Raw genomic sequence first — 23,874 nt, forward strand, 5'->3', positions numbered from 1 at the left:
CAACTTAGCACTCTGCTCCAGAGTGAACTGAAAATTGTGGCATACAAGAGAGATATGCTGATCAAGATGCTCTGTCCAGACAATACTATCAAGAAAACTATATCCATTCTCTTCCTGCTGTTTATTAATGAATTCAGTTTATATTAGAACATGTACTAAAATATAACTGGCTTCTATATGATTTCTGCAGGACTTAATGATTCTAAAAGAAGATGATGAAATAATGTATATATAATTACTCTCAGATCTTATGCTACAAATTTTTCTGATGTTGTAGAAATATTGGCTTCTGGTTTACAAGCAGTTGAAAGAGAATTTGACATTATAGTAACTGGTGAAGAAACTGTCAGAATCATTACTTCTTGTATTACTTATCTTGATGACATACTGCAGCAAAATAATAATACTGGAATCAAATACTCTACTGTAACAGTCTTCTGTTGAAGCTGTACTGTCTCTGATGTAAAGAGGTTCAATATGAATTTTGACTTGATAAAACACAGCTAATATCATTACCAGCTACTTAATTTGCAGGCTGAAATTGAGATAAAGTAAACTGTTCACAAGTGAGAAGCACTGTAGAAGACTTATGAATTAATCAAGAAAAGTTCTTCAGTTTTGAAGATCTGTCTGATACTAAATCTAGTGACATTTTTTCTCTCTGATCTCTGTTATAGTGAATTTTTGGGCCTGTTCAAAATTGCACATATATTATTGATATTACATATATTAACATCTAAGAGACAGAAGAAATACTGCCAAACTTTATAGAGATTTCCATTTTGAAGATGCTGAATCTGACTGCAGTTCCCAATTATCTATCTGGAGTTCTATCAAATTCAGAAATATGTCTGAGCTTTAATTATAATTTCAATTATACTCTGCTTTACTCTAAAGCCTGACTGAATTCAGACTGTTGTTCAGCAGACTCTCTATAACTTCTTTAGTGAACAGTTAATTAATTCTGACATTCTGTATTTATTGCTTGCTAAAATCTTTAATATTATTGCAAGAAGCAATTCACTATTAACTTTTCAGATATCTGTCAGGTATAATGAACTTAAAAGTGTGGTTGCTAATGCCTGAACTATACTTCAGAAAGTGATAGATGCTACTGTCATAACTGCTGAAGCATTATGGTCAGCTAGCTGAACAGTATAGATGCTGAGATCATGGCAGAATTCATCAGTATTTAATTGAATTGTGACATCTCTGATAGAGAACATTTTAATTAATACTGTCAGTATTGCTCTGAAAGCAGATAAGATGTTACATGCTTTGAAACACTAATCAAACATACATATCAGAGTGCATTATACTGACCAGGCAAAGAAGTATGCTGTACCAAATAACTGTAATGTACTGATCAAGAAGAATAAATATCATGAATATAAAGTATTTGTGCAGCAAACTAACAAGCATGATGTTGAAAAGATTTTACTGATTTATGAGAGCTTCAAATGCACTATATTCTTGATTCTTGATGAGGCTCTTATGAAATTGAAACTCTATATCAGCAGCCAGATGAAGCAACTTCATCACAAATGTCTGATTCTCATGCAAGATCTTGTGTGATTGGAACACAATAAGCAACAAGATGATGATGAGAATGTCAATAAAGCTAATAATTCATATGCTATCATTCTCTTTTATATCTTAATCAATGCCTACTGCTGACTACCAGCTACCATACTGGAAAAATGAGCTTTTCAGGCAACTGTCAGAAAATGTTTATCTGATGCAACCCATTGAACCATGGGTTGCAAGCTTGAAACTGTAGATCAACCTAGACTGGTATTCAGGACCAGAATGGGATTCCATTTCCCATTGAACCTGGTCCCTGTCCCAAATTTAGAAACAGCCAGGATCCCAAATATGAAATCTCAGTCTCATGTCCCATCCCACTCAAGAGCTTGAGGTTCTGTTCCCATCCCTATTCCAGAAATTATTTCCCAGTCCCATCCTCAAATAGAAAATTATGTCCCACATCCTATTCCAGCAGAGATGGTAGACTCCCATTTCTTATTCTGGCCGGGTCCATAGTGGGACCAGAATGGGACCAGAATTTCTGGTCCCATTGTGTCAAATTCATAGGGAAGAGTCAAACTGATCAAATTTTGTGTGGACTGTTACCAAATTTTGTTACTTTTTTGATGAAGATGGAACCCATAGAAAAATCAATTTGATTGTCAAAAGAAACAAAGTATTAAAACTAACTAATGGCTGAAGCCAGCAAACAAACAGGAACTGCCTAAATGGCAAGTTAATCATTATTGTCATCATCTTCATTATTATCATTGTCCTCCTTCTCCCCCTCCTCCTTCTTCTTCTCCTCCTCCTCCTCCTGCTCCTCCAGAACTGGCTTTGTGAACCGGACAGGGGCTCTAATACCCGCCATTTGACAGGCGGAGACCCTGATGGTGCTGGGGGGAGGCAGAGAGGTGGTGGTGGGCAGTGGTGGTGGTGGTGGAGTGGCAGCAGCAGTAGTTGGCGGGGCGGGGGCAGCACACAGGTTGTGGGTGGTGGTGGCAGGGGCAGGGTGATCAGGCGCATCAATTGGGCTGAAATAGTTCAACCTGATTTTGGCACCAATGCCAAGAATGAGCTTCATATTGTTGGTGTTGACTGTAACACACTTATGGTGCACCATTGCTATAACAAAGCCTATATTACTCAGTATAATTGTTGGTGCCATTGCTAAGAGTGACTTACACTCAAACAGAGCACACAAGATTACTTCAGCTGCCTTCTGAAGTGACTCAATGGCAGTATGTTGCCAGTAATATTCATGTTCTTGGTGACAGGACAAAGTAATTTCCTGAACCAATTGCTGGAACAGGGCCACCAGCAAGATTAGCTTGATAGAGCTCTGAAAGTGGCAGATTTCCTTGATGGTACCTATTTTCATCAATTAGCATCAAGACTGTTACCAAAAATCATTACTTTTTGACATACAAGTGCTAGCCTTCCAATTTTGAACAGAGGGGTGGGGGCAGGAATTCTTCTGATCAAAGTTGGTCAGATCAACATCTTTATTAACTTTATGCCAATTGCTCTTCTTCAGAGCCCATTCTTTCAATGCAGCCTTGTGCTGCTCCTCTTCAGCTATATGAAATGGATGTGCACAGGGAAAACTAACATCTTGTCAGTAAATAATGTGTATCAGAGCAGTATTCTGCAAGCACTCACCTCTTAATATAATCTATTTTGTTGCAGTATATGTTTGTTGTATGTGTGGACATTGAAGTGCAGTAAATAAAAAGATAGTGGAGAAGGAGAGGGAGAGAGAGGGAATTGTCAATATTAGTCCTGAAGAGAAAGAAGAAGAAGAGAAAGAGAAAGAGAAGAGAAGAGAGACTGATCTGATGTTATTATTCTGTAGCCAGTATAGCAACAATGTATTGATCTTGCCTATAGCAACATGCCTGTAGAATGTAAACAATGTGTATAGTAACCATTCTACAGTACTTGGTCAATACACTCTATAATCCCATTATCCTGTAGCCAGCATAGCAACAACATGTTGAGCTTGCCTATAGCAACATGCCTGTAGAATGTAAACAATGTATATAGTAACCATCCTATGCAAGTACTTGGTTAATATACTCTATAATCTCATTATTCTGTAGCCAGCAATTCAACTCATCACATACAATTGTGAAGATGGGGCCAAAACAATATTCAATAAGAGAGAAGATCTGTATGGCATGGGAGCACTGCCAGATCTTGAAAGGCCATCAAAAAGACATATTCAAGGCAGGAGAGATGGATTGCAAGGCATGCCATGATGTGCTGAAGAGAATTCAAGCAAAACATGAGTGGTATGCACCCTCAGTAGTTTGTGTTGAATCATATTGACATCCATTACAGACAGAATAGCAGTGAGAAGGATTGCAAGATGATTAAAGATAAAGCCATTGAAGAGTTGATGGCCAAGTGATTTGCCAAGAGCAAGTCAAAGAAGTACCATAAGCACCAGCTCATGGTCTCTCAGCAAAAGAAGAGGGAGAAAGAGAAGAAGTGTTGCTGAGAAGAGGTCACAGAGACTGAGAATGAAGCTCAGCAGAAAAAGAAGATAGAATTCAAAAGTAATGAAATTTGATAACAGTCCTGACATATTTAGGCCAAAACAAGCCAGGCACAGCATCCTATTACTGCATGTAGGGAGGCCCAATTCTGCCAAATGATAGCCAGGCTTGAGGCCAAGGTCATGGCCTCAAGCCTGGCTATCATTTGGCAATATGATCCAATTATGCAAAGAGCATTACCAAATTTTGGTACTTTTCTGAAGTTGAATAAATTGATAAAATTATATTAGGACTGTTACCAAATTTTGTTACTTTTTGACAACACAAATGGGACCAGGGTTCCTGGTCCCATCCTACACTTTACTGGTCCCATCCCATATACAATATTGAAATCCCAGTCCTATCCTATTTTGTCATGTCAGGTCCCGGGCCTGTTCTACTAGCTAGATTTTGATCCCAGTCCCAATCCCATCCCAATCCCAGTTCCCACAGAACTGTCCCAATATGCTGTTAAACAACCTGGTCCCATCCCATTAAGCTGAGCTTCAACCTGATCCTGTCCTCAGGACAGGAATTGGGACAGGAATCTGGAACCAGGACAGAAAATCCCAGAACTGGATACCACCCTAGATCAACCATATATTTACAATGCATGTATAAAGGGTCTGAAATGTATAGAATTCAGAATATATAATGCACCAATTGAGGGTTTTGAACCTGATTTGGAAGCTTTTCAATTACTAGAAACTAACTAAGTATTACACAACCACCTGCACAACCCAAATTATAATGAAGTTTTTTTTTTTTTTTAAATTTTGGGAGCCTTCTTACTGGTTGGAGTCTCTGGTTCAAGGACAGAGTGTAAGACCAGTACAGAAGAATTATCAGAGCAAGCCTATTCAGACTGTCTGATCATACTTTTGAGCAAATCAGCTCCACTGTCTCCAGTTGGAGACAGGCCCAACACAGATATATTTGGCTGTAACTAAATGAAGGAAGAAGGTGTAATCAGAGTGGAGAAGAGAAGAGAAGAAGTGAATGCAACAGAGGGCAGGACAGCAGCAAATCAGTCTATCTTAGTTACTAATTTGCAGACAGTTTCTTCTGTCTTTTACTTTTTCTGTTATCAAATATCAAAGTCAGTTTAATTCATCCCAACATTGCATCAAGTATACTGATTACAGAAGATAAACAATTGAACTTTAAGTTCTGGTGGATGTCAGCCAAGATTCTTTCAATATTCTATATATATAACTACATTAGCATGAGTTGAATGTATGATATCCAATCAGTTCAACCTATCTTGACAGAGCAGAATGTATGCTTCACAAGCTCTTTTTGTTTAACTTAAATGAACACAAGCTTTTCCAATACTGCCAAAGTGGCAGCACCAACTTCAGCATTGAAGAGAGAAAGAGGGGGGGATTCATCAGTTCAGACTAATAGAGATGTCATTTTGGCAAGCAATTCACTGAGACCAGCAGCCTGTTCTGCCATACTGGCTTTCAATTTCTCTCAGAGTGTCATGTTCTTAAGTCTGAGAAAATTATTATAATTAGACAGCAATGCTGTCACTTTCTTCTACAGCTCTGAAGAGACAGAAGCACAGGCTTTTTTATCTTCTGCACAATTAATGCAGGCCTTTACAGTTTCTTGCTTGCAGGAACAAGACTTTTTAATATGCATTATATACACAAATATTAAACAGCAGCTACAGAGTGTATTGTCCATTATAACAGGCTCTTTTTTGACAGCTGAGAGCTTTTACTCTGGCTTCTTCTTTATGAACATCAGAGAGTGCTTGTCCTGAGCTGCTGCCAATTTATGTGTTTGTAAAGCCATTTTTTGCTATTTCTGCATATATTATTCTTCAGTTTGCTGCAGTTCCTTATTTTATTCTGAAATCTACCACTTATCTCAATATTGAAATAGGAGGAGAGAGGCAACAAGAAATATAATAAGCTCAAGAGAAGGAAAGAAAGAAAAGAAGAGAAGAAAAAAGAGATTTTATGTGGAAAGAGATTATTATATCTAGCATGTCTGCTTGATTGTTTTGGATTTCCTAATCAGAACATATCTATTTATACATTACTAAGTGCTAACTCATTTTGCTTAGAGCTTCTACAGCCAATTACAGTGAACAATAAAGAGATATATATTAAATATAGTGAAATTCAGCTCTTGCAAGCATTGATATAACAGAGCATTGCATTAAAGTCTAGATATCAAACCTCAAAATCTATTTTGAAGCACAAACTAACAGCTAATTTTGACTCAAGAAGGCATCTTTTCATGTATTCAACTAGAATCTGTGTCTCTTTCAGGGCATGTGATCAGTTGTGGCTGGCACAGATCTCTTTAAACAGGCAGGCCAATTTGTTACAGTTTCAAAATAATTCTTCATAATGTTCTGCAAAGAATTTCAATTCTTCTTGTCTGAATTATCATTCTCTGGCTCCTGTGGAGCTTGCACTGCCTGAGCCAGACATGAATCAGGTTTCCTGAACAGCATACTAGATGTTAACTGGACTGCATCCAGAATTTCTGGCAAAGTCTCAACATGAACAGTCTTTAACTTTCTTGATTAGATCTTCTGTTGGGCAAAGTCATCTGAATTAACATCTCTCAGTCCTGGTTTCTGTGTCAAGCAGTTTCAGAGCTTGAGTACAGAATTCCAGGTGTAGATTAACAAAGTGAATGCATTCTATTTTAAACTGTTGTTATCAAGATACAGCTTCACATATGCTGCTAAATTTGCATACACCTCTATTGCCATAACTGTCAGAGCAGAAATCATGGCAATTAAGATTTACTATTGACTTACATTCAAAATACCATTTTTCTTGTGGAGCTGACTTCTCAAAATCAACACACAGCTTGACCCAGTAAAAGACTTTACAGAATTGGTCCCACTTGAACAATCAGACAAAATAACTGATCAGCTTTTGTCAATCAGTTATTTCATGAAGTTCAAAATCAGAATTCTCAGTCAAGCTGAGTTCAATACATTCTCTGACATGATTCTGCAAATGAGGTCAGTTTATATCATAACTAGAAGTTTAGAGACATTATTTCAATCTTCAAGCTACTCAAGATCTTACATTTTCAATCTTTACAGAGGTCCAACATGCATCTGGAAAGTTCACAAAAATATAAGTCATTTCCAGCTTTTCAGTTCTCAAGACTCAGCATCTTCTAGATGGTATCAGGAATCAGATCAGTATTTAATATTAATATATAGGCTCATTGCACCTAATTTCATATCTCATGCTCCATCACTCAAACCCACTTTTCAATCTCTGTATGATCAGAGAACACTTCAGTTCAGATACTTGTATTCAAACTGAACAATGTCTCTTGAGCCTTTAGCATGTTGTGCAATTGGGCCCATGAGAAGATGCAAGCTGTTCTTTTTAGCACTGGTGTACTCTGTGTCTCTGACATTTTGGCTATTGGATTGCTGTTGAGAATGAACAAGAGTGAATGCTTGAATTTCAGAGAGGTTCACTATCTATTATATAGTTGACTTGGAGCACATTTAACTGCTCAAGTTACTATTCAGATCTGTATTCATATTCCTCTACATTCTAAAATTCAACACCACTAAGTGATTGATTTCTTTGAAATAGGCTGATCACCCAGAAGGATACAGATCATTGCTGATCTTGCATCTCTTAGAGCTAATTACAGGTCTAGATGATCAGAATATTACAGTTGGTCTGTAGTACAGTTAGCACATTTTGCAGCTGCTCTAACATTCAACTTTGCTATAATACATTCAATCCTCCAATCAAACAGCAATTTTCTTTCTAATTCCTATATACTTTGTCCCAAAGAAATTCTATAGCAACTCTCACTGTTCCTGTAACTTGAAACTCAACTACTGCAGAAACCAGCATATAAATCTCAAGCAAACATGCAAGATTCAAGATACTTGAGGTGTATAGAGAACTATATGTTTTGGAGAAGGCAACTTCATTTGCTATTTCCAGTCTTACAGTTTCAAAGATACAGACAGCCTGCTTATTTGTTGCAGGAATCACAAGATTGCAATCACATTTTATCTTCAGTGAAACTCAATATTCAGCTGAATAATCAAACTGAGGAGTCAGGATTGAGTGTAAGATCTTGAATTCTCTGTCAGCCTGCATCATTCTAATTACTGTGTACAGAATACAGCAAGTCTTTCAGATGTCTCTAATACTCCATTCAACACTCTATCTGACACTCATTCTGAACCAGAAGATATCAGAGTGCAGGAGATTATACAAGAAGCAGTGGCAGCTCTACCCATGAGATCAGTTGATAACAATGAATCACAACAGTATAAAGAGCCTGAATTCAAACCCTGATTACAGACTATATTACATTCAGTGCACCCAGTTGGCAATAGAGATTCCAATTTTCATTCATAACTAGAGAATTTATTGGGTGACCAGCCAGCTGAAACCTACATTCTGACTACAATAAATGACCCATCAAAGATCCTAGTTCATGCATGTGTGAAGTCTGATAAAATGCTGGACCACTTCACACTCACTTTAGAATTATGATGCAAAAAATCAGAAATATCTTGCTGATACTACAAGGCACTGCAGGAAGTCTTACAGATTCCCAAAGATATCAGTACACTGAGATCTCTACCATTAGGGCTGAGCACATTAAAGAAGAAATGCAGAGCTCAATTTTCTATACTTCTCATCTAACAGGCATCCATACCAGCTGTTCCATTGAAAATGCCAACTCTTTCACCTGCTGAGAAGCAACTAATACAGACATCTCTCACATTTAATTTATTTTTTCAGGATCCTGTGACTCTTTTGTCATTACTGGCAAGGTCTTTTGTATTTCACAAGAAGATACATATTGGTATGGCCAATCTAGTTGACAACCCAACCAAATTATGGCAATCATGGAGCTGGAGGAGCTCTATTAGATGTTTGTCAGATGACTTTGCATGATATCCTGACAAAATATCAGTCTTTTCTTCCAATTTTGTTCATTTCAGGTGCAACAATGCTGCATGTAAGTGCACTTGAAATGAACAAGAAATTCATATCAGAAGAATTTAATTTGTAGATCAGAACCAGAGACTGGCCTGCACAAAACTCAGTAAAATTGTTCTTATTGTCCAGTACACTATTACTGCCAACAGCTTTGATAAAAGAATCCATTTACTGAGATCTCCACTTTGCCCAAACAAGCTGCTCTTACTGGAAGACCAGAAAACTTACATCATACATGAAGACAACATTCTAGCCTGACTGGATGTTCATCTTGACTACATCTTTAACAGATCAGATAGCTACAAACCCTCAGAAACAAATGAGTTCTTTATACAGCAAGTAATGAATACAATTCACCACATATTATCTGTACAAGAGCTCCAACTTAGCACTCTGCTTCAGGGTGAACTGGAAATTGTGGCATATAAGAGGAATATACTGATCAAGATGCTCTGCCCAGGCAACACTATCAAGAGAACTATATCCATTCCCTTTCTGCTGTTCATTGATAGATTCAGTCTATATCAGAACATGTACTAAAATATAACTGGCTTTTATATGATTCCTGCAGAACTTAATGATTTTAAAAGAAGACAACAAAACAATGTATATATAATTACTCTCAGACCTCATACTACAAATTTTCCCAATGTTGTGGAGGCATTGACTCCCAGTTTACAAGCAGTTGAAAGAGGATTTGATATTATAGTAACTGGTGAAGAAACTGTCAGAGTCATTACTTCTTGTATTACTTATCTTGATAACATGCTGCAGCAAAATGACAATGCTAGAATCAAATACTCTACTGCAACAGTCTTCTGTTGGAGCTGTACTGTCTCCAATGCAGAGAGATTCAATATGAATTTTAACTTGATGAAATACAGCTGATATCATTACCAGCTACTTAATTTGCAGGCTGAAATTGAGGTAAAGCAGACTGTTTGTGAGCAAGAAGCACTGTAGAAGATCTATAGATTGGTCAAGAAAAGTTCTCCAGTTTTGAAGATCTGCCCAGTACTGAATCTGGTAACATTTTTTCTTTCTGATCTCTGTCATAGTGAATTTTCAGGCCTGTCCAAAATTGCGCATACATTATTGATATTACATATATTGACACCTGAGAAGCAGAAGAAATACTGCCAAATCTTACAGAGATTTCTATTTCAGAAATACTGAATCTGACTGCAGTCCCCAATTACTTATCTGGAGTTCTATCAAATTCAGAAACATGTCTGAGCTTCAATTGTGATCCCAATTATACTTTACTTTGCTCTAAAGTCTGACTGAATTCAGACTGTTGTTCAGCAGACTCTCTATAACTTCTTTAGTGAACAGTTAATTAATTCCAACATTCTATATTTATTGCTTGCTAAAATCTTTAATGCTATTGCAAGAAGTAATTCACTATTAACTTCTCAGACATCTGTCAGGTACAATAAACTTAAAAGTGTGGTTGCCAACACTCAAACTATGCTTCAGAAAGTGATAGATGCTACTGTTATGACTGCCAAGACATTACAGTTAGCTAGCCAGGCAGTATGAATGCTGAGATCACAGCAGAATTCACCAGTATTTAATCAGATTATGATATCTCCAACAGAGGACATTTCAATCAATACTGTTAGTATTGCTCTGAAAGCAGGTAAGATGTTACATGCTTTGAAACACTAATCAAACATGCATATTGGGGTGCACTATACTGATCAGGCAAAGAAGTATGCTGTACCAAATAACTGCAATGTACTGATCAGAAAGAATAAACATCATAAATATAAAGTATTTATGCAGCAAACCAACAAGCATGATATTGAAAAGATTTTACTGATTCATGAGAGCTTTAAATACACTATATTCTTGGTTCTTGATGAGACTCTTATGGAATTGGAACTCTATATCAGCAGCCAGATGAAGTAACTTCATTGTAAATGTCTGATTCTCATGCAAGATCTTGTGCAATCAGAACACAATAAGCAACAAGATGATAATGAGAATGCTGATGAAGCTGATAATTCATATGCTATCACCCCCTTTCATATCTTAATTAATGTCTACTGCTGACTACCAGCTAGCTGCAAAGTCATGGAATTGCTTGATTTATAAAGTGTGCAGCTTTCCAAACTACCAATTACATATTCCTTTTTGCAAAAGCTCCAACTTTCATACAGCAGTAATTGGGCATATCAACATATGCTTAGTAAAGGTTCAACTCCAGTCTGATTGTTTCAAAAGCTGACCTTTATATTTAATGAAGATGTGCATCATACTACATTGAAACTTGATGATCTGGTTGAGTATACTCATGCATCAGGCATCAAGATTGGGCAAATAAGATACATATTCACCCACAACCAGGGCAGCTGCTGGAGGGTTTTTTTTGCCATGTTCTCTGCTTATGAAATTCAGCACAAGAGAGTACTGGATTTGCTGATTTTGCAGGTGAATCAGAATGAGATTCATATAATCAGTCTACCTGCAATTCACAAATCAAGTCTTTACACAATATCTGTCAGTAAAGATTCTGAAAGACTTAAACTAGATTCTGCTCTGCCAACTATCTTTCTCAACTGCACTTGGAGTGTTTCCTTTTTATAGATGAATCAGGTGATTTAATGTATGTAGTATTGCACATTAGTTAAAATCTCTCCAGTGTCTGCTGGAGTAACTATACTATAATAGTTTCTATACTATAATAGTTTCTATACTATAATGGTTTCTATACTATAATGGTTTCTATACTATAAACATTTATAAACCTGAAAAGGTATTCTGAATGTTTCTAGATATATTTGTTGATCAGAGGTTTGAACATTTCCCAATTTCTATATTGAGGATTGGAAGCTACATTTCTGAATTTGAAATGTATATATTTTTAAACTTTCAAACAACCATGGATTTGGATAAATGTATATTCTGACATAAATGTATTGGGACTAGTGGATCTATGGTTTACAAATTCTCCTCATTTCTGCTATGGTAGCTACAAAGTCATGAAATTACTTAATTTACAAAGTATGTGGCTTTCTGAACTACCAATTATGTATTTCTTTTTGCAAAAGCTCTGACTTTCATACAGCAGTAATTGGGCATATTAACATATGCTTGACAGAGGTTTAACTCCAGTCTGATTGTTTTAAAAGCTGATCTTTACATTCAATGGAGATGCACATCACACTACATTAAAACTTGATAATCTGGTTGAGTATACTCATGCATCAGACATTAAGATCAGACAAATAAGATGCATATTCACTCACAATCAGAGCAGCTGCTGGAGAGTTTTTTTTGTCATGTTCTCTGCTTATGAAATTCAGTACAAGAGAGTACTGGATTTGCTGATTTTACAGGTGAATTGGGATAAGATTTATATAATTGGCCTATCTGCAATTCACAAACCAAGTCTTTACACAATACCTGTCAGTAAAGATTCTGAAAGACTTAAACTGGATTCTGCTCTGCTGACTATCTTTCTTAACTGCACTTAGAGTGTTTCCTTTTTATAGATAGATCAGGTGGTTTGATGTATGTAGTATTGTGCATTAGTTGAAATCTCTCCAGTGTCTGCTGGAGTAACTATATTATAATGGTTTCTATACTATAATGGTTTCTATACTATAATGGTTTCTATACTATAAACATTTATAAACCCAAAAAGGTATTCTGAATGTTTCTAGATATATTCATTGATCAGGGGTTTGAACATTTCCTGATTTCTATATTGAGGATCAGAAGCTACATTTCTGAATTCAGAACATATTCTTGGAAGGACCTACGAGACTACTAACCATATGCAGAAGCTATAGGAACCACGGAATGTGAACTCAATAGATGTGCATGCCCTCTCTCCTCTCATCCAAAGGATTGTGGGATGAGAAGTGAGACAAAAACTCTGCATCAGATCAAAGAAGATCCAAGCCACTAAGCTGGAGACTAACTACATAGAGACTAGTGTCTTGACACTACCCTCTAGGCTCCAGCAAGTACTGGGAGAAGACAAATTTCTAAATACATAAATCCAACAAATCCAGGATCCAAGCTGATTCAATAACCAAATGAGTGGAATATTTCTTAGTAAATGGTAAGTGGAAGTCCAAATTGGAGATTGAGCTCCAAATCTGTTGCTGGTGTAATGTTGTTGTGGGTTATGCTACTTCCACTGGTGTTTGTGTCATCCTAATCAAGTGAGTGTGAATGTAGAATCCATGTTGTTGAGATTCAACATCTGTAAGAATTCTTTAAATTTTTGTTTTCCAAGTGGCTTCATCAAGCTGTCTGCTGGATTCTCCATTCCTGGTATATGGTAGAGTTTCACTCTTTCCTCTTTGAGAAGCTCCTTCACAAAGAACCAACATGTATCCATCCACCTGGTGGCCAGTGTGTATGTCAGCTTGTGAGCTAGTGCTATAGTGTTTGCACTATCCATATATATAGAAATCAGAGCTTTTGCTGGAAGATTGAGATCTTGTAAGAGCTTCTGAATCCAGAGTGCTTCCTTCATGGCAGAATCAAGAGCACAAAATTCTGCTACTGTGCTTGACAGCACAACAATCTTTTGGCATTTTGAGCTCCATATAATGGAAGTTCCCATATAAAATAATATGTATGCTTCTGTTGAGTGTCCTTCCTTGCAGTCTTGATGACTAGCATCCATATAGACTTGTAATTCTGGGATTCCAGGCTTCAGAGTGCCTCTGAGGGTTAGGCCTAGCATGGGAGATCCTTTCAAATAATGCAGTATTTGTTTGCTATATTCTAGGTGCTCTAGTGTTGGCTTTATAGTGAATTGTTGGAGTTTGTTGACAGCCAATGTAATATCAGAGCAGCTCTTTATTGAGAGCCAATTGAGAGCTCCAAGAAGCTGTTGCAGCCAGTTCACAATGCTTTCAGCAACTACTGAACTAGACTCAGGCTCCTGTATAAGCCATACTCCTTCTGCCATAGAGGTGGTCTGGATTATTGAGCCACTTATGTAGAATTTGGCAAGAATCTTTTGAACATATGATTCTTGAGAGAGATAGATTATTTGCTTCATATGATCTTGTTCAATTTTGCAACCTAGGAATCTCAACAGTTTGCCTAGAGATTTTATAGGGAAATGGTTGAACAGCTTGTTTTTGAAATCAGTAACAGTTTCTTTCATAGGAGCAGTAATAAGGGCATTGTCAATATAGATTATTAGTAGCAGGCCAGACTCTTCATCTATAAATACACATGAATCTGTATCCTTTAGTGGCTTTAAACTGATCTCCATGAGAGCTTTTGTGAAGGTCTTCTGCTAAAGATGTCCTGCTTGCTTCAGTCTGTACAGAGCTTGCCAGAGTCTGCAGACAAAGCCTTTTCTTTCTGTTCCAGTTGAAAGACTCATGTAGATCTTATGGTGTTTAAGTATGGCATGCAAGTAGGCTGTAACTATATCAACTTGTTTGCAGTGCATATCTTCAACTGCTATTTTTATAAGCATGAGCTTGATAGCTGATTCAGTGACTACAGATGCAGCAGTCTCATCAAAATCAAGGCCAGGGCATTGGAAATTACTGCATATGATCCATCTAGCACAGAAGAAGATAATATAGCTGTCAGCATTCACTTTCAAGTCAAAAACCCATTTGCCAGGTAGAATCTTAGCTGTAGAATCTATTGAATCTGTCTCAACTAGCTTCCAAGTATTGGCAGCTTCTAGCTTCTCAATTTGTTTTTCCATAGCACTCTTCCATTTGCTGGCATATTCACTAGTTATAGCTTCTTTGTAGTTGCATGGAACCTTAACTTTGTAAGCTAGCAGGTTGGCTGTGAGATAGGAAGCATAATCTTCATATAGCCTTGGTGATTTGCCTTTAGTTGTACAGCTCAATACACATCTTGCAGGCTGAGGGTTCAGCTCCATTGAAGCTGTAGATTCTGGTTCACATGTAGATGTGGATTCAGCACTCTGTTCCAGTTCTTCCAACACATCTCTAAACATCTTGTTGTGGATTTGGCCCTCAATCAAGTCATTATCATTATCTCTATTATATGGAGGCTCTGGCATTCCTTCAATAGTCTCATAGACAGGCTCTTGGAATCTCACCATGCATTCAGGTGCTGAAGAAGTCTTCTGAGATGACAGCATTATTGTTTGAAGCTGTAGGCCATGCATTTGCTCCTGCATCCAGAAAGGTATTGGGATCTCAGAATTCTCAACCAGATTAGCTTCTTGAGCACATGCCTCTGTAGGCTCTTGTGTTGAAGCTGATAGAAACCTAGTAGCAGCTTGCTTCACTGCTCCCATAGCTTCCTGCTTTAGAAAGCTTGAAATCACAAAGAGTTCTGTAAATCTATTCTTCAGCTTAGAATCTTTCTTTTTCAGGAGATCTGAGATGGCATCAACATTCTCATTAAACTTAGCATCATGTGTATGTATAATTTTGCCAGTCTCCAGGATCCAGATCTTATAAATATGTCCATTCTCACCTTCATATCCAACTAGGCAACTGAGTTGAGCCCTGGGTTTCATTTTATATGCCTTATTGTAGTTTGCTCTATTCTCTGATGAAATATGTGTGTAGGCTATACATCTGTAAGCTTATAGGTGCTGTAGATTTGGCTTCTTTTTCCAAAAGAGCTTGTATAGTGATTCTCTGCCTCCAGCTGGAGAGATTCTATTTGTAATGTAGCAAGTGATTTGCAAGGCCAGATCCCAGACTTCTTGTGGAAGCTTTGCTTCTAAAATCATGACACAACTTATTTCTACTAAATAGCCACTGATTCATTCTGCTACACCATTTTGCTCAGGTGTGTATGGAGTGGTCACTTCACATTCAATTCCACAGGCCAGGGCGAATTCCTTCTTAAATAGTGAAAATTTGGTGCCTCCATCCATTCATACAGTATCCATGTAGAAACCTAGTAGATTTCTGAGCCTCTTGACATGCTTCTGGAGACTACATGAAGCTTCAGCTTTATTCTTGAGTAGTATAACCCATTTAAAATGTGTGCAGTCATCCACAATTATTAGAGCATATTTAAAGGCTTGAAAACTCATTGGCTTTATGGTTTGAAGGTCAATGTGGATCTTCTGCCCAGGAACTGTAGATCAGATCTGTAGTGTTTGGGATATCTGCTGTTTTGACCTTCCTAGTGCACATGCTTCACAATGGAAAGTATCTTGGCCTTCTATTTCAATTTCCTGGTCTTTTGCCACTTTTCATGTGATAGGGAATGTGCAGTGTCCCAGCCATCTATGAAGAAGCTCTGGCATGAGCTTTATAGTAGTGTATGTCTGTTGAATGGCTTTCTCTTGCTGATGAAGTGGCTCTGTCTTGAGGATCATAACACCATCACTTTTCTTAGCATATCCCACTAGTTTGTGGTCTCTTCATGTTTGCAGTGTGTGGTCTACTTCCATAAAGTAGAGATTCAACTTTTCAGTCAACTGGTTCATGGAAAGCAAATTTGTGCCTAACTTCAGGTTATACCATGCATGTATATGGATCTTGTTGACAATGCCATTCTGGACAATGCATCTAATGTGTACTATACCACTACTCTTTATGAAAATGATTTCTCCATTCAAAGCCCTGTACCAATGGTCTGTAGTAGAATTAAAGCTAGTAAAGTAGACTTTATTGCAATAAATTGAGTGGCTGCAGCATGTGTCAATAAGCCAGATTTCTGGACCAACAGCTCTTTTGGATATGGATGCCATCAAGCCAGATCCAAATGCCATACTGGTGAAGCTATTTTCAAATTCTATTATGAGATGATTTTCTCCTGTATTATCCTTAGCATCTTCACTGGAATTTGGTTGCTGAGATTTGAATTAGCTCTGGTTTTTCTGTTCAGAATTTGTGTGTCATCTTCCTTTGGGCCTTGGTCTCATCTATAAATGTGGCTTTGACTTCCATTCTTGATATCTCTTGTCAGTAAAAAGGTGAGGGCATTGTCATATAGCATAACCTGGAGTCTCACAATATCTGCAGTTGTCATCTATTTTGCTAGGTATTTTTTCATATAAGAATTTGATATAGTCATTCCATGAGACTTTCTTCTGTGGAGCATATTTCTGTATGATTTGCTTGTTGGGGGCAGTCTCTTTAGATTTGATTTGTCCAGCCATATATATTCTGCTTGAAGCTTTCACATATTTCTTTGCCTCCTGCACAAGATTCCTCATATTCTTATATGTTATGTCACTTGGGTTTGTATTTCAAACTATTGATAGCACACTATCCACATAGTTCTCATTAATCACTCATACACTCTCAATTATCTTGTTAATTACTAGAGAAGAATGTAATGGATGAGAAGCTCACAATGCCCTCTGATATTGTTCAAGCAGTATGTCAAGATATTGTGTAACTGATTTATAGTTGTGTTGATGTGTGTAGAAATAATTCTCTGCCACATGAATGCATGTATTTTTATCAGACTTTAGAAAGAGCTGCTTTGTGTAGAATATCATAAGAGCAGAATTATCAATGTTGTCTTTATAGTGCTTGCTGATTCAATCTCAAGCATTGTCTTCCATGCTTAAGCTGAGCCATGTAGTGAAGGATGTCATGACACTTCACCATTTGATTTGTATATCTTTGGAAGCCTCTGTAGACTCTGGCACTACTGCATCATATAGAATCCCCCAGCCATAGTGGTTTAGCTGCAACCTGATAATGTTTACCCAAGTATTCACATTTTTCTCACCTTGTAGCATGGGGATTGACTGAATTATTATTTCAGTGATGTCTGTAACTATTTTGTCTGCTATATTGAAATTTCTTTCAATTTGGAGAGTTGTTTCTCTGAACTGATGGCCCATAATGCTGCTCTGTAGAAAGCCAACCTGCTGTATGATGCCTGCTGGCTGTGAATGTACATCTGTATTAGTGCTAGCATTCTCCATATGTCCTGCTGGACTCATATTTCTGGAGATTGAATTGGGGGTTGGAGCTGAGAAGCTCTCCAGGTTAATGTCCATCATTCCATCAAGAATTTTTTCTCTTTTGGCAACTCCAAAGGCTTCAAAGATTCCTAAAGAAGAGCTCAGAACCTCTTGGAAGGACCTACAAGGCTACTAATCATATGTGAAAGCTATAGGAATCATGGAATGTGAACTCAATAGATGTGCATGCCCTCTCTCCTCTCATCCAAAGGATTGTGGGATGAGAAGCAAGACAAAAACTCTGCATCAGATCAAAGAAGATCTGAGCCGCTAAGCTGGAGACTAACTACATAGAGACTAGTGTCTCGACACATATATATTTTTAAACTTCCAAACAACCATGGATTTGGATAAACATATATTCCGACGTAAATGTATCGGGACTAGTGGATCTACAGTTTACAAATCCTCCCCATTTCTGCTATGGGGTTAAGTGGACGACATCCATTGCGTTCTCGGGCTGGTCGGCGGCAGCTGAAGTACCAGCCCTCGGCCTGCAGGGGATAATCCACTCCCTCCAGATGACACCGGCCACGGGCAGCAATCGAAACGGAGGTGCGGGATAACAGAGCACTCAAGGGGAAATCAAACCCACCAAAAAGGTGGGGAGCCGTTAGCCTTTCAATTCACAGTTGATCCGCATGACTTCCATGGAAATGGATATCCCAATTTCACTGGCTTGCACAAGGACGTATTATTCAATCAACCTACCAAGTTATTATGCTGACTCGTAAACCTAAGAGCTTGCAGTTCAATACTCTATGATTGTAGAATTGCTCTAGAGCCGTAAAATATAGACTATATTCTCCGTACGTGTACTCCGTATACAAAACGACTTCAACTCAAACCCTGCATGCTAAGGGGTTATAAACTTTTTCATAAGCCAATGAAGAGATAAAGATATAGATCATTACATTATCTTGTCATCACATCTTCTTTATTCATGTTCGGCTGTGCCTGCTTAACAAGGCGAACGCAAACGTCTTGTACATCATCCCCAACCCTCCAACTTTGCAACATCACTCCTCGACGATCAAGAATCTCTCTTGCACGCGCCCAGCGACGACGCCATGCCTCTTCTCGCTTATTCGGGGTCGGTATATCAGACGACGACAAAGACTGTGGAGTGCTTGTTCGAGATGTGGGGTGTATGGGCGAGGGCGATGAAGCATATGGGGGATTGAACGGTCTGTCCGACAGTGACATTGGCGGTACGAAGTGCTGTGTGCCACTATTCCCCGGCAAAGGCTTGGGGGGTTCTGATTGTTGTTTTATGGAGGAACTTGTTCCACTTCTTCGAGGTGGGGGAACTGGTGGTAAGTCCTTTGCGCGAGGTAGATTTGAGGTCGAGACGTTGCTGGAAGATGAGGTCCGAGAGTTCGGTTCGCTAAAGCCTTTGCCAACTGACAAAGCACTGGGTTTGACAGGTGGTGGTGGAACAGGCTTCCTTCTTATAACAGTCAAGAACTCTGGCTCTTGGGAGCCTGTTGTTTCAACCGATTCGCCACGAAGTTTCGAAGGTTTAGCAGGAGGTGTGGGTGGTGCTGATTTAGTGTTGGATGGTTTTCGGGACATAATATCTAGAGGATATGTATCTTCATCTGATTCAAGCTCAATCAGATTGCCAATCATCGCTTCATCAGAACTTGCTTGAACTTGTTGAGGCTTCCTTGGTGGTAGAGGTGGTCTACGTTTTTCTGAATCCAATGTTTCATCCCAGGTGGTCCTCCGTGGCAGTGGCTTTTCAAGGTGCGATATAGACTTATCGAAAAAATTATTTGGGCCCGGAGTTGTCACATCACGAATAAAGATACCAAGAATCCTGCCAGGATTGGCGAGGACAAGATCCGTGTAAATTTCAAGATCCGCCTCACCACTGTCACCCACAAGAATGAACTGCCGGCTGGGGAAATCTTGAATAATTCTTTCCAAGGTGGGTCGTTTTCGGTCTGCTGTGGGTTCGAAAATGCCCTGGAGCATACCAGAGTATTGCTTTAAGTGAATGGAGCCGGGCGGGAGGCCAACCAGACTGAAGTAGTTTTTCAGGAGAGGATATAGCTGCCATGGGGAGTTTGAAACATAATGTATGTCAACTCCCATGCGCGCCATCTGTGAATACCACTCCTTGACCCCGGGAACAGAAAGATCAACGAGGTCACGCACGAAAGTATTCCGAAACATCTCTTTCGCGCCGCTAATGATCGCAGAATGCTTTACCGTATCATCGATATCGCTAATTATGCTTACTCCATTTTGCTCGATGATTTTGACCTCTTCCGTAGCAGATAGGTTTTCCGAGGCGAGTACCCTGATATGACTAGGAACGAAATCCAAGGAGGCTCTAGCGGCAAAATGACCTCCCTCGTTTGTCAGCACAGTTCTCGATTCACTTTTGATGTCGTTAAAAAAGAAGATTGTCGCAGGTATCCCAACCGCCGGGTTCGTGAGAAACGGCCTGAGCCGATCCATTAGCTGGGCATTGGCAGCAGCAATTTCGTCTTGGGTCAACCCCAGCGGCTGACCGTTATCGCTACTGTCAGTTTGCTTCCTGACAATCGACTCCGCTTGGTTTTCAAGCGAACTGTCGGCTTGGCTGAAAGTATGACCATCAGTAGCAAGTGTTTGATTTGGTGCAGGAATGCCACTGATTTTCCTCGCGAGAGTAATTAAAAGCCGGTTTTTACGGGACATTGGCTCTTTCTGAGGTGAAAAAATCCAACCCCGAACATCAACATCGACGATTGCGTTATCAGCCTCATATCTGTGCCAAATGCTTTCCCAGTACTCGATCCCTTGAGATTGCGCCCGATCAGTATTATCATCATCAAACGAGTCTAGCCCATCGTGATCATTCTCGTTGCCATTCCGCGTCTCACTTTTGACATGCCTCTTTCCGTAGCTTGGAAAGAGGACCATTTCCTCATCCGCGGATCTTGCCATCTCAAATCCCGAGAAATCGTCTTGAACGTCACGGGACGAGCCTTGAGCACCTTGAGATCTCTGTGACCACTGAGCGGAGTAAGCCTGGCGAAGCTCATTTGCAGCTCTAAGATAGCCAAAGACCTTTCTCCTCCGGGATCCTCGCTCTCGGCCTTCGTCTACGCTTTCGAGACTCCAACTTTCGCCTCTTGCCTCCATTTCTGCAAATGTATTCGGACCGCCGGTGTTTGGTATCACGGCATCCTTTACACGGCCTTTACCACCGTCCGCAACGTGCAAAGACCAGCTGGCCGGCCTGCCCAATCCCCGTTGGTGGCTCGTCTTAACTGTCGGCTCTTTTGGGCGGAGCCGCCTTCGGTTCTGCCTCTCGATAATCGCCCGGTAAATGCGCGAATGGACACGGTGCTTTACATGGGGTAGGGTATCATGTTGGAAGTCAAGATACCTCGCCCATACCTTCTGTCGTGTACGGGGAAAGACCCATCGGAGGAGGGCGGATACGGTTTTGAGGGAGAGGGAATATCCCCTCCGCAACCGGTGATGAAGAGGATGTCGAGCCAGTGGTAATAACTAACCAGTTCAAGGGACGGATAGTGGGACTGGAAAGCTTGTCGGCGTCACTGGGAGTATTATCGACCTGGCCATCAGAAAGTGCTGTACGACGCTCACGGCTTGCTCCAGCAGGCTTCAAGCCACTCCTGTGGCCGAGCCTTTCGATGACTAACAGGCCTTCTTACTCACCTAAACTAACTATATTCGGAATAGTGCCCTACCGACACAGACTATGCCGTGTTGGCTGCAGCGCTCTCAAGTCCCCTTCTCGACGTCCCGGCTTACCGGAATAGGAAATTCAATTTGATTCCTCATCAATTCATTCTTGTGGAGTTTGCTGGATTCACGTCTCCTCTGCGTCTCATGCTCTAAGATGTTTGACTCCAGGAATCGCTCCCTTGGCTAGTAGTTTCACTATGTAGTTTATCCACATGGATAACTAACATCTTAGTGAGTTGTTCCTACAGGAACAAGGCAAGGGAAAAGGCCGCAAACTCCAAGGGCTACTATCGAGCATGTTGTCCTCCACATCCACTTGGATTGTGACATCCATTCTGGCCATCATCCTATTTCGATATTTCTACCATCGTCACCAACCCGCTCCGTCCTTCACCGTCTCCCCTTTGACGGATAATCATGAGCACCCTGTCGATCACCCGATTGCCATTGTCATCCCTTCGCTGGACGAGTCTCTCCTATTTCAAACGATTTCCCGGCTCTTCGACACATTTGTCCTGAAGAATGAGGGCCGCAAGGAACCCACAGTGGTAGTGGTCCATGCAGGTCGCGATACCAGCAATGAGATACCAGTCCAGCTGCGTGTGATGATGGCCGCTCATCCCACACTGCATGTGCGGCGCTATACTGCACCTCCGTCCCGGGGCGCACAGCAAAATTACGGTGCTACATACGTGGCCACCGTGGCGCCCCATGCCGCGGTCTACTTATTCCTCCACGCAGATACTCTCCTCCCTCAGGGATGGGATGCGGCCATTCTCTCGACTCTCTCTTCCCCAAAACCACCGGCCCTGGCAACCTTTTCCCTCTCCCTACCACCGCCCGTCTCCACGCCGCTGCGGACAATGCTATGGGGAGCCAATCTGCGTGCTCGGCGGGGCGGCTGGCCGTATGGCGATCAGGCCTACTTTCTGACGCGACAAACGTTTGATGCCGTTGGAGGATTCCCGAATGTTCCGATCATGGAGGACGTTGAGCTATTAAGGCGAATTCGTACCAGGGTGAAAGATGGGACAGTGAGGGTGTTGCCAATTGCGGTGCAGACGAGTCCGCGACGATGGAAGCAGAAAGGTGTCCTTCGCAACACAATTTTGAATCAACTTATTATGACTGCATGGGTGTGCGGTGTTTCTCCAAGAACAATCTACCGGTGGTACTATGGAGTTGATCCGAGTTAACAGTCAATAAGTGTTTATAGGGATGCATTGGGGAATGTGTGCACATTTTGTGACATTTCCGCATAGATTTCCCCATATTTACTCCCCCGTAGATGGATCTGGTAATAGAGAGTTAGCTGTAAACATAGATGCAATATGGTACAGATATGTTAAATACGAACAATTTAATCACTCCATCTCAAGCGGCTCTCCACTTCTGTTCATTTGTCACCTTCACCATTCCTAGCATTTGTGATGGACCCTCCGCGTCGCCATCTTGCTCTCTTTGCCCGTTTTCCATCTCCTGGAAAATGCAAGACACGTCTCATCCCCCGTCTGGGCGCAGAAGGAGCAAGCACCTTTGCCCAGGCCGCCCTGATAGACATCTTACACCTCTTCTCGACTAATCCCAGTGCATGCCAAAAGACATTATTTTACACGCCCACCACAGCCCACGAGGAGATTCTCCATCTTCTACGTCAAGAATCTCTCGATTCCTCCTGGTCCATCCACCCGCAGCCCGATCATCCAGATCTGGGGGCCCGACTAAGCGATGCACTCATCCACCTCCGAAATCGGCTGACGACAACCGTGGCCTCTCTTCCCGAGCAATCGGTGACCTTTATTGGAATGGACTGCTTTGATCTTACGCCTACTCTGGTGGAGTCCTCTATGGCTTGTATCTCCTCGACTCCCAAGGTGGCGCATATGTATCCCGCCCGGGATGGTGGGTATGCCCTGCTCACGGTACCTTTGGGATGTGACGCAGAGCGTGTGTTCGGGAATATTCCCTGGTCTTGTGAGCGGACTGGCGCGGTGCAGATTGAAAGACTACGGGAAGTGGGGCTATCTTGTGTGGTTGGCGAAGTTTTAGGGGATGTCGATGACCCTGCTGATCTGGAAGAGCTGTGGATGAAGCGTGATGGGAGAAAGCGAGAGTATCCCCGAACTATTGCATATCTGGAAAGTAACATGTAAAGCTAGTGAAGGGAGAAAAAGAGATGAAGTATGGAGCAGTCATTTTTTACTTTTCTTGACATTTC

General features: G+C 40.4%; 3 protein-coding genes across 3 annotated transcripts; 1 reads left to right on the top strand and 2 right to left on the bottom strand.

Moving 5' to 3' along the window:
• Window positions 1–2,263: 2,263 nt before the first annotated feature.
• CIMG_12971 (uncharacterized protein) lies at window positions 2,264–3,242 on the bottom strand (the record flags this gene model as incomplete). Its single annotated transcript, XM_001240034.2, has 4 exons — window positions 2,264–2,664; window positions 2,713–2,898; window positions 2,956–3,134; window positions 3,190–3,242. 4 exons carry the CDS (start codon window positions 3,240–3,242, stop codon window positions 2,264–2,266), a joined length of 819 nt encoding a protein of 272 aa, XP_001240035.2.
• Window positions 3,243–18,721: 15,479 nt separating this feature from the next.
• On the bottom strand, window positions 18,722–21,369 carry CIMG_09650 (actin cytoskeleton organization protein App1; the record flags this gene model as incomplete). Its single annotated transcript, XM_001240028.2, has 2 exons — window positions 18,722–21,290; window positions 21,331–21,369. 2 exons carry the CDS (start codon window positions 21,367–21,369, stop codon window positions 18,861–18,863), a joined length of 2,469 nt encoding a protein of 822 aa, XP_001240029.2. The 3' UTR covers window positions 18,722–18,860.
• Window positions 21,370–21,785: 416 nt separating this feature from the next.
• CIMG_12972 (glycosyl transferase) lies at window positions 21,786–23,809 on the top strand (the record flags this gene model as incomplete). The annotated part of the gene is made up of 2 exons (XM_001240027.2): window positions 21,786–22,847; window positions 23,079–23,809. The coding sequence occupies exons 1-2, from the start codon at window positions 21,953–21,955 to the stop codon at window positions 23,807–23,809; spliced, it is 1,626 nt and encodes a 541-aa protein (XP_001240028.2). The 5' UTR covers window positions 21,786–21,952.
• Between the last annotated feature and the right edge of the window lie 65 nt (window positions 23,810–23,874).

Source organism: Coccidioides immitis (genome assembly GCF_000149335.2).
Source record: "Coccidioides immitis RS genomic scaffold supercont3.2, whole genome shotgun sequence".
Taxonomy (NCBI): domain Eukaryota; kingdom Fungi; phylum Ascomycota; class Eurotiomycetes; order Onygenales; family Onygenaceae; genus Coccidioides; species Coccidioides immitis.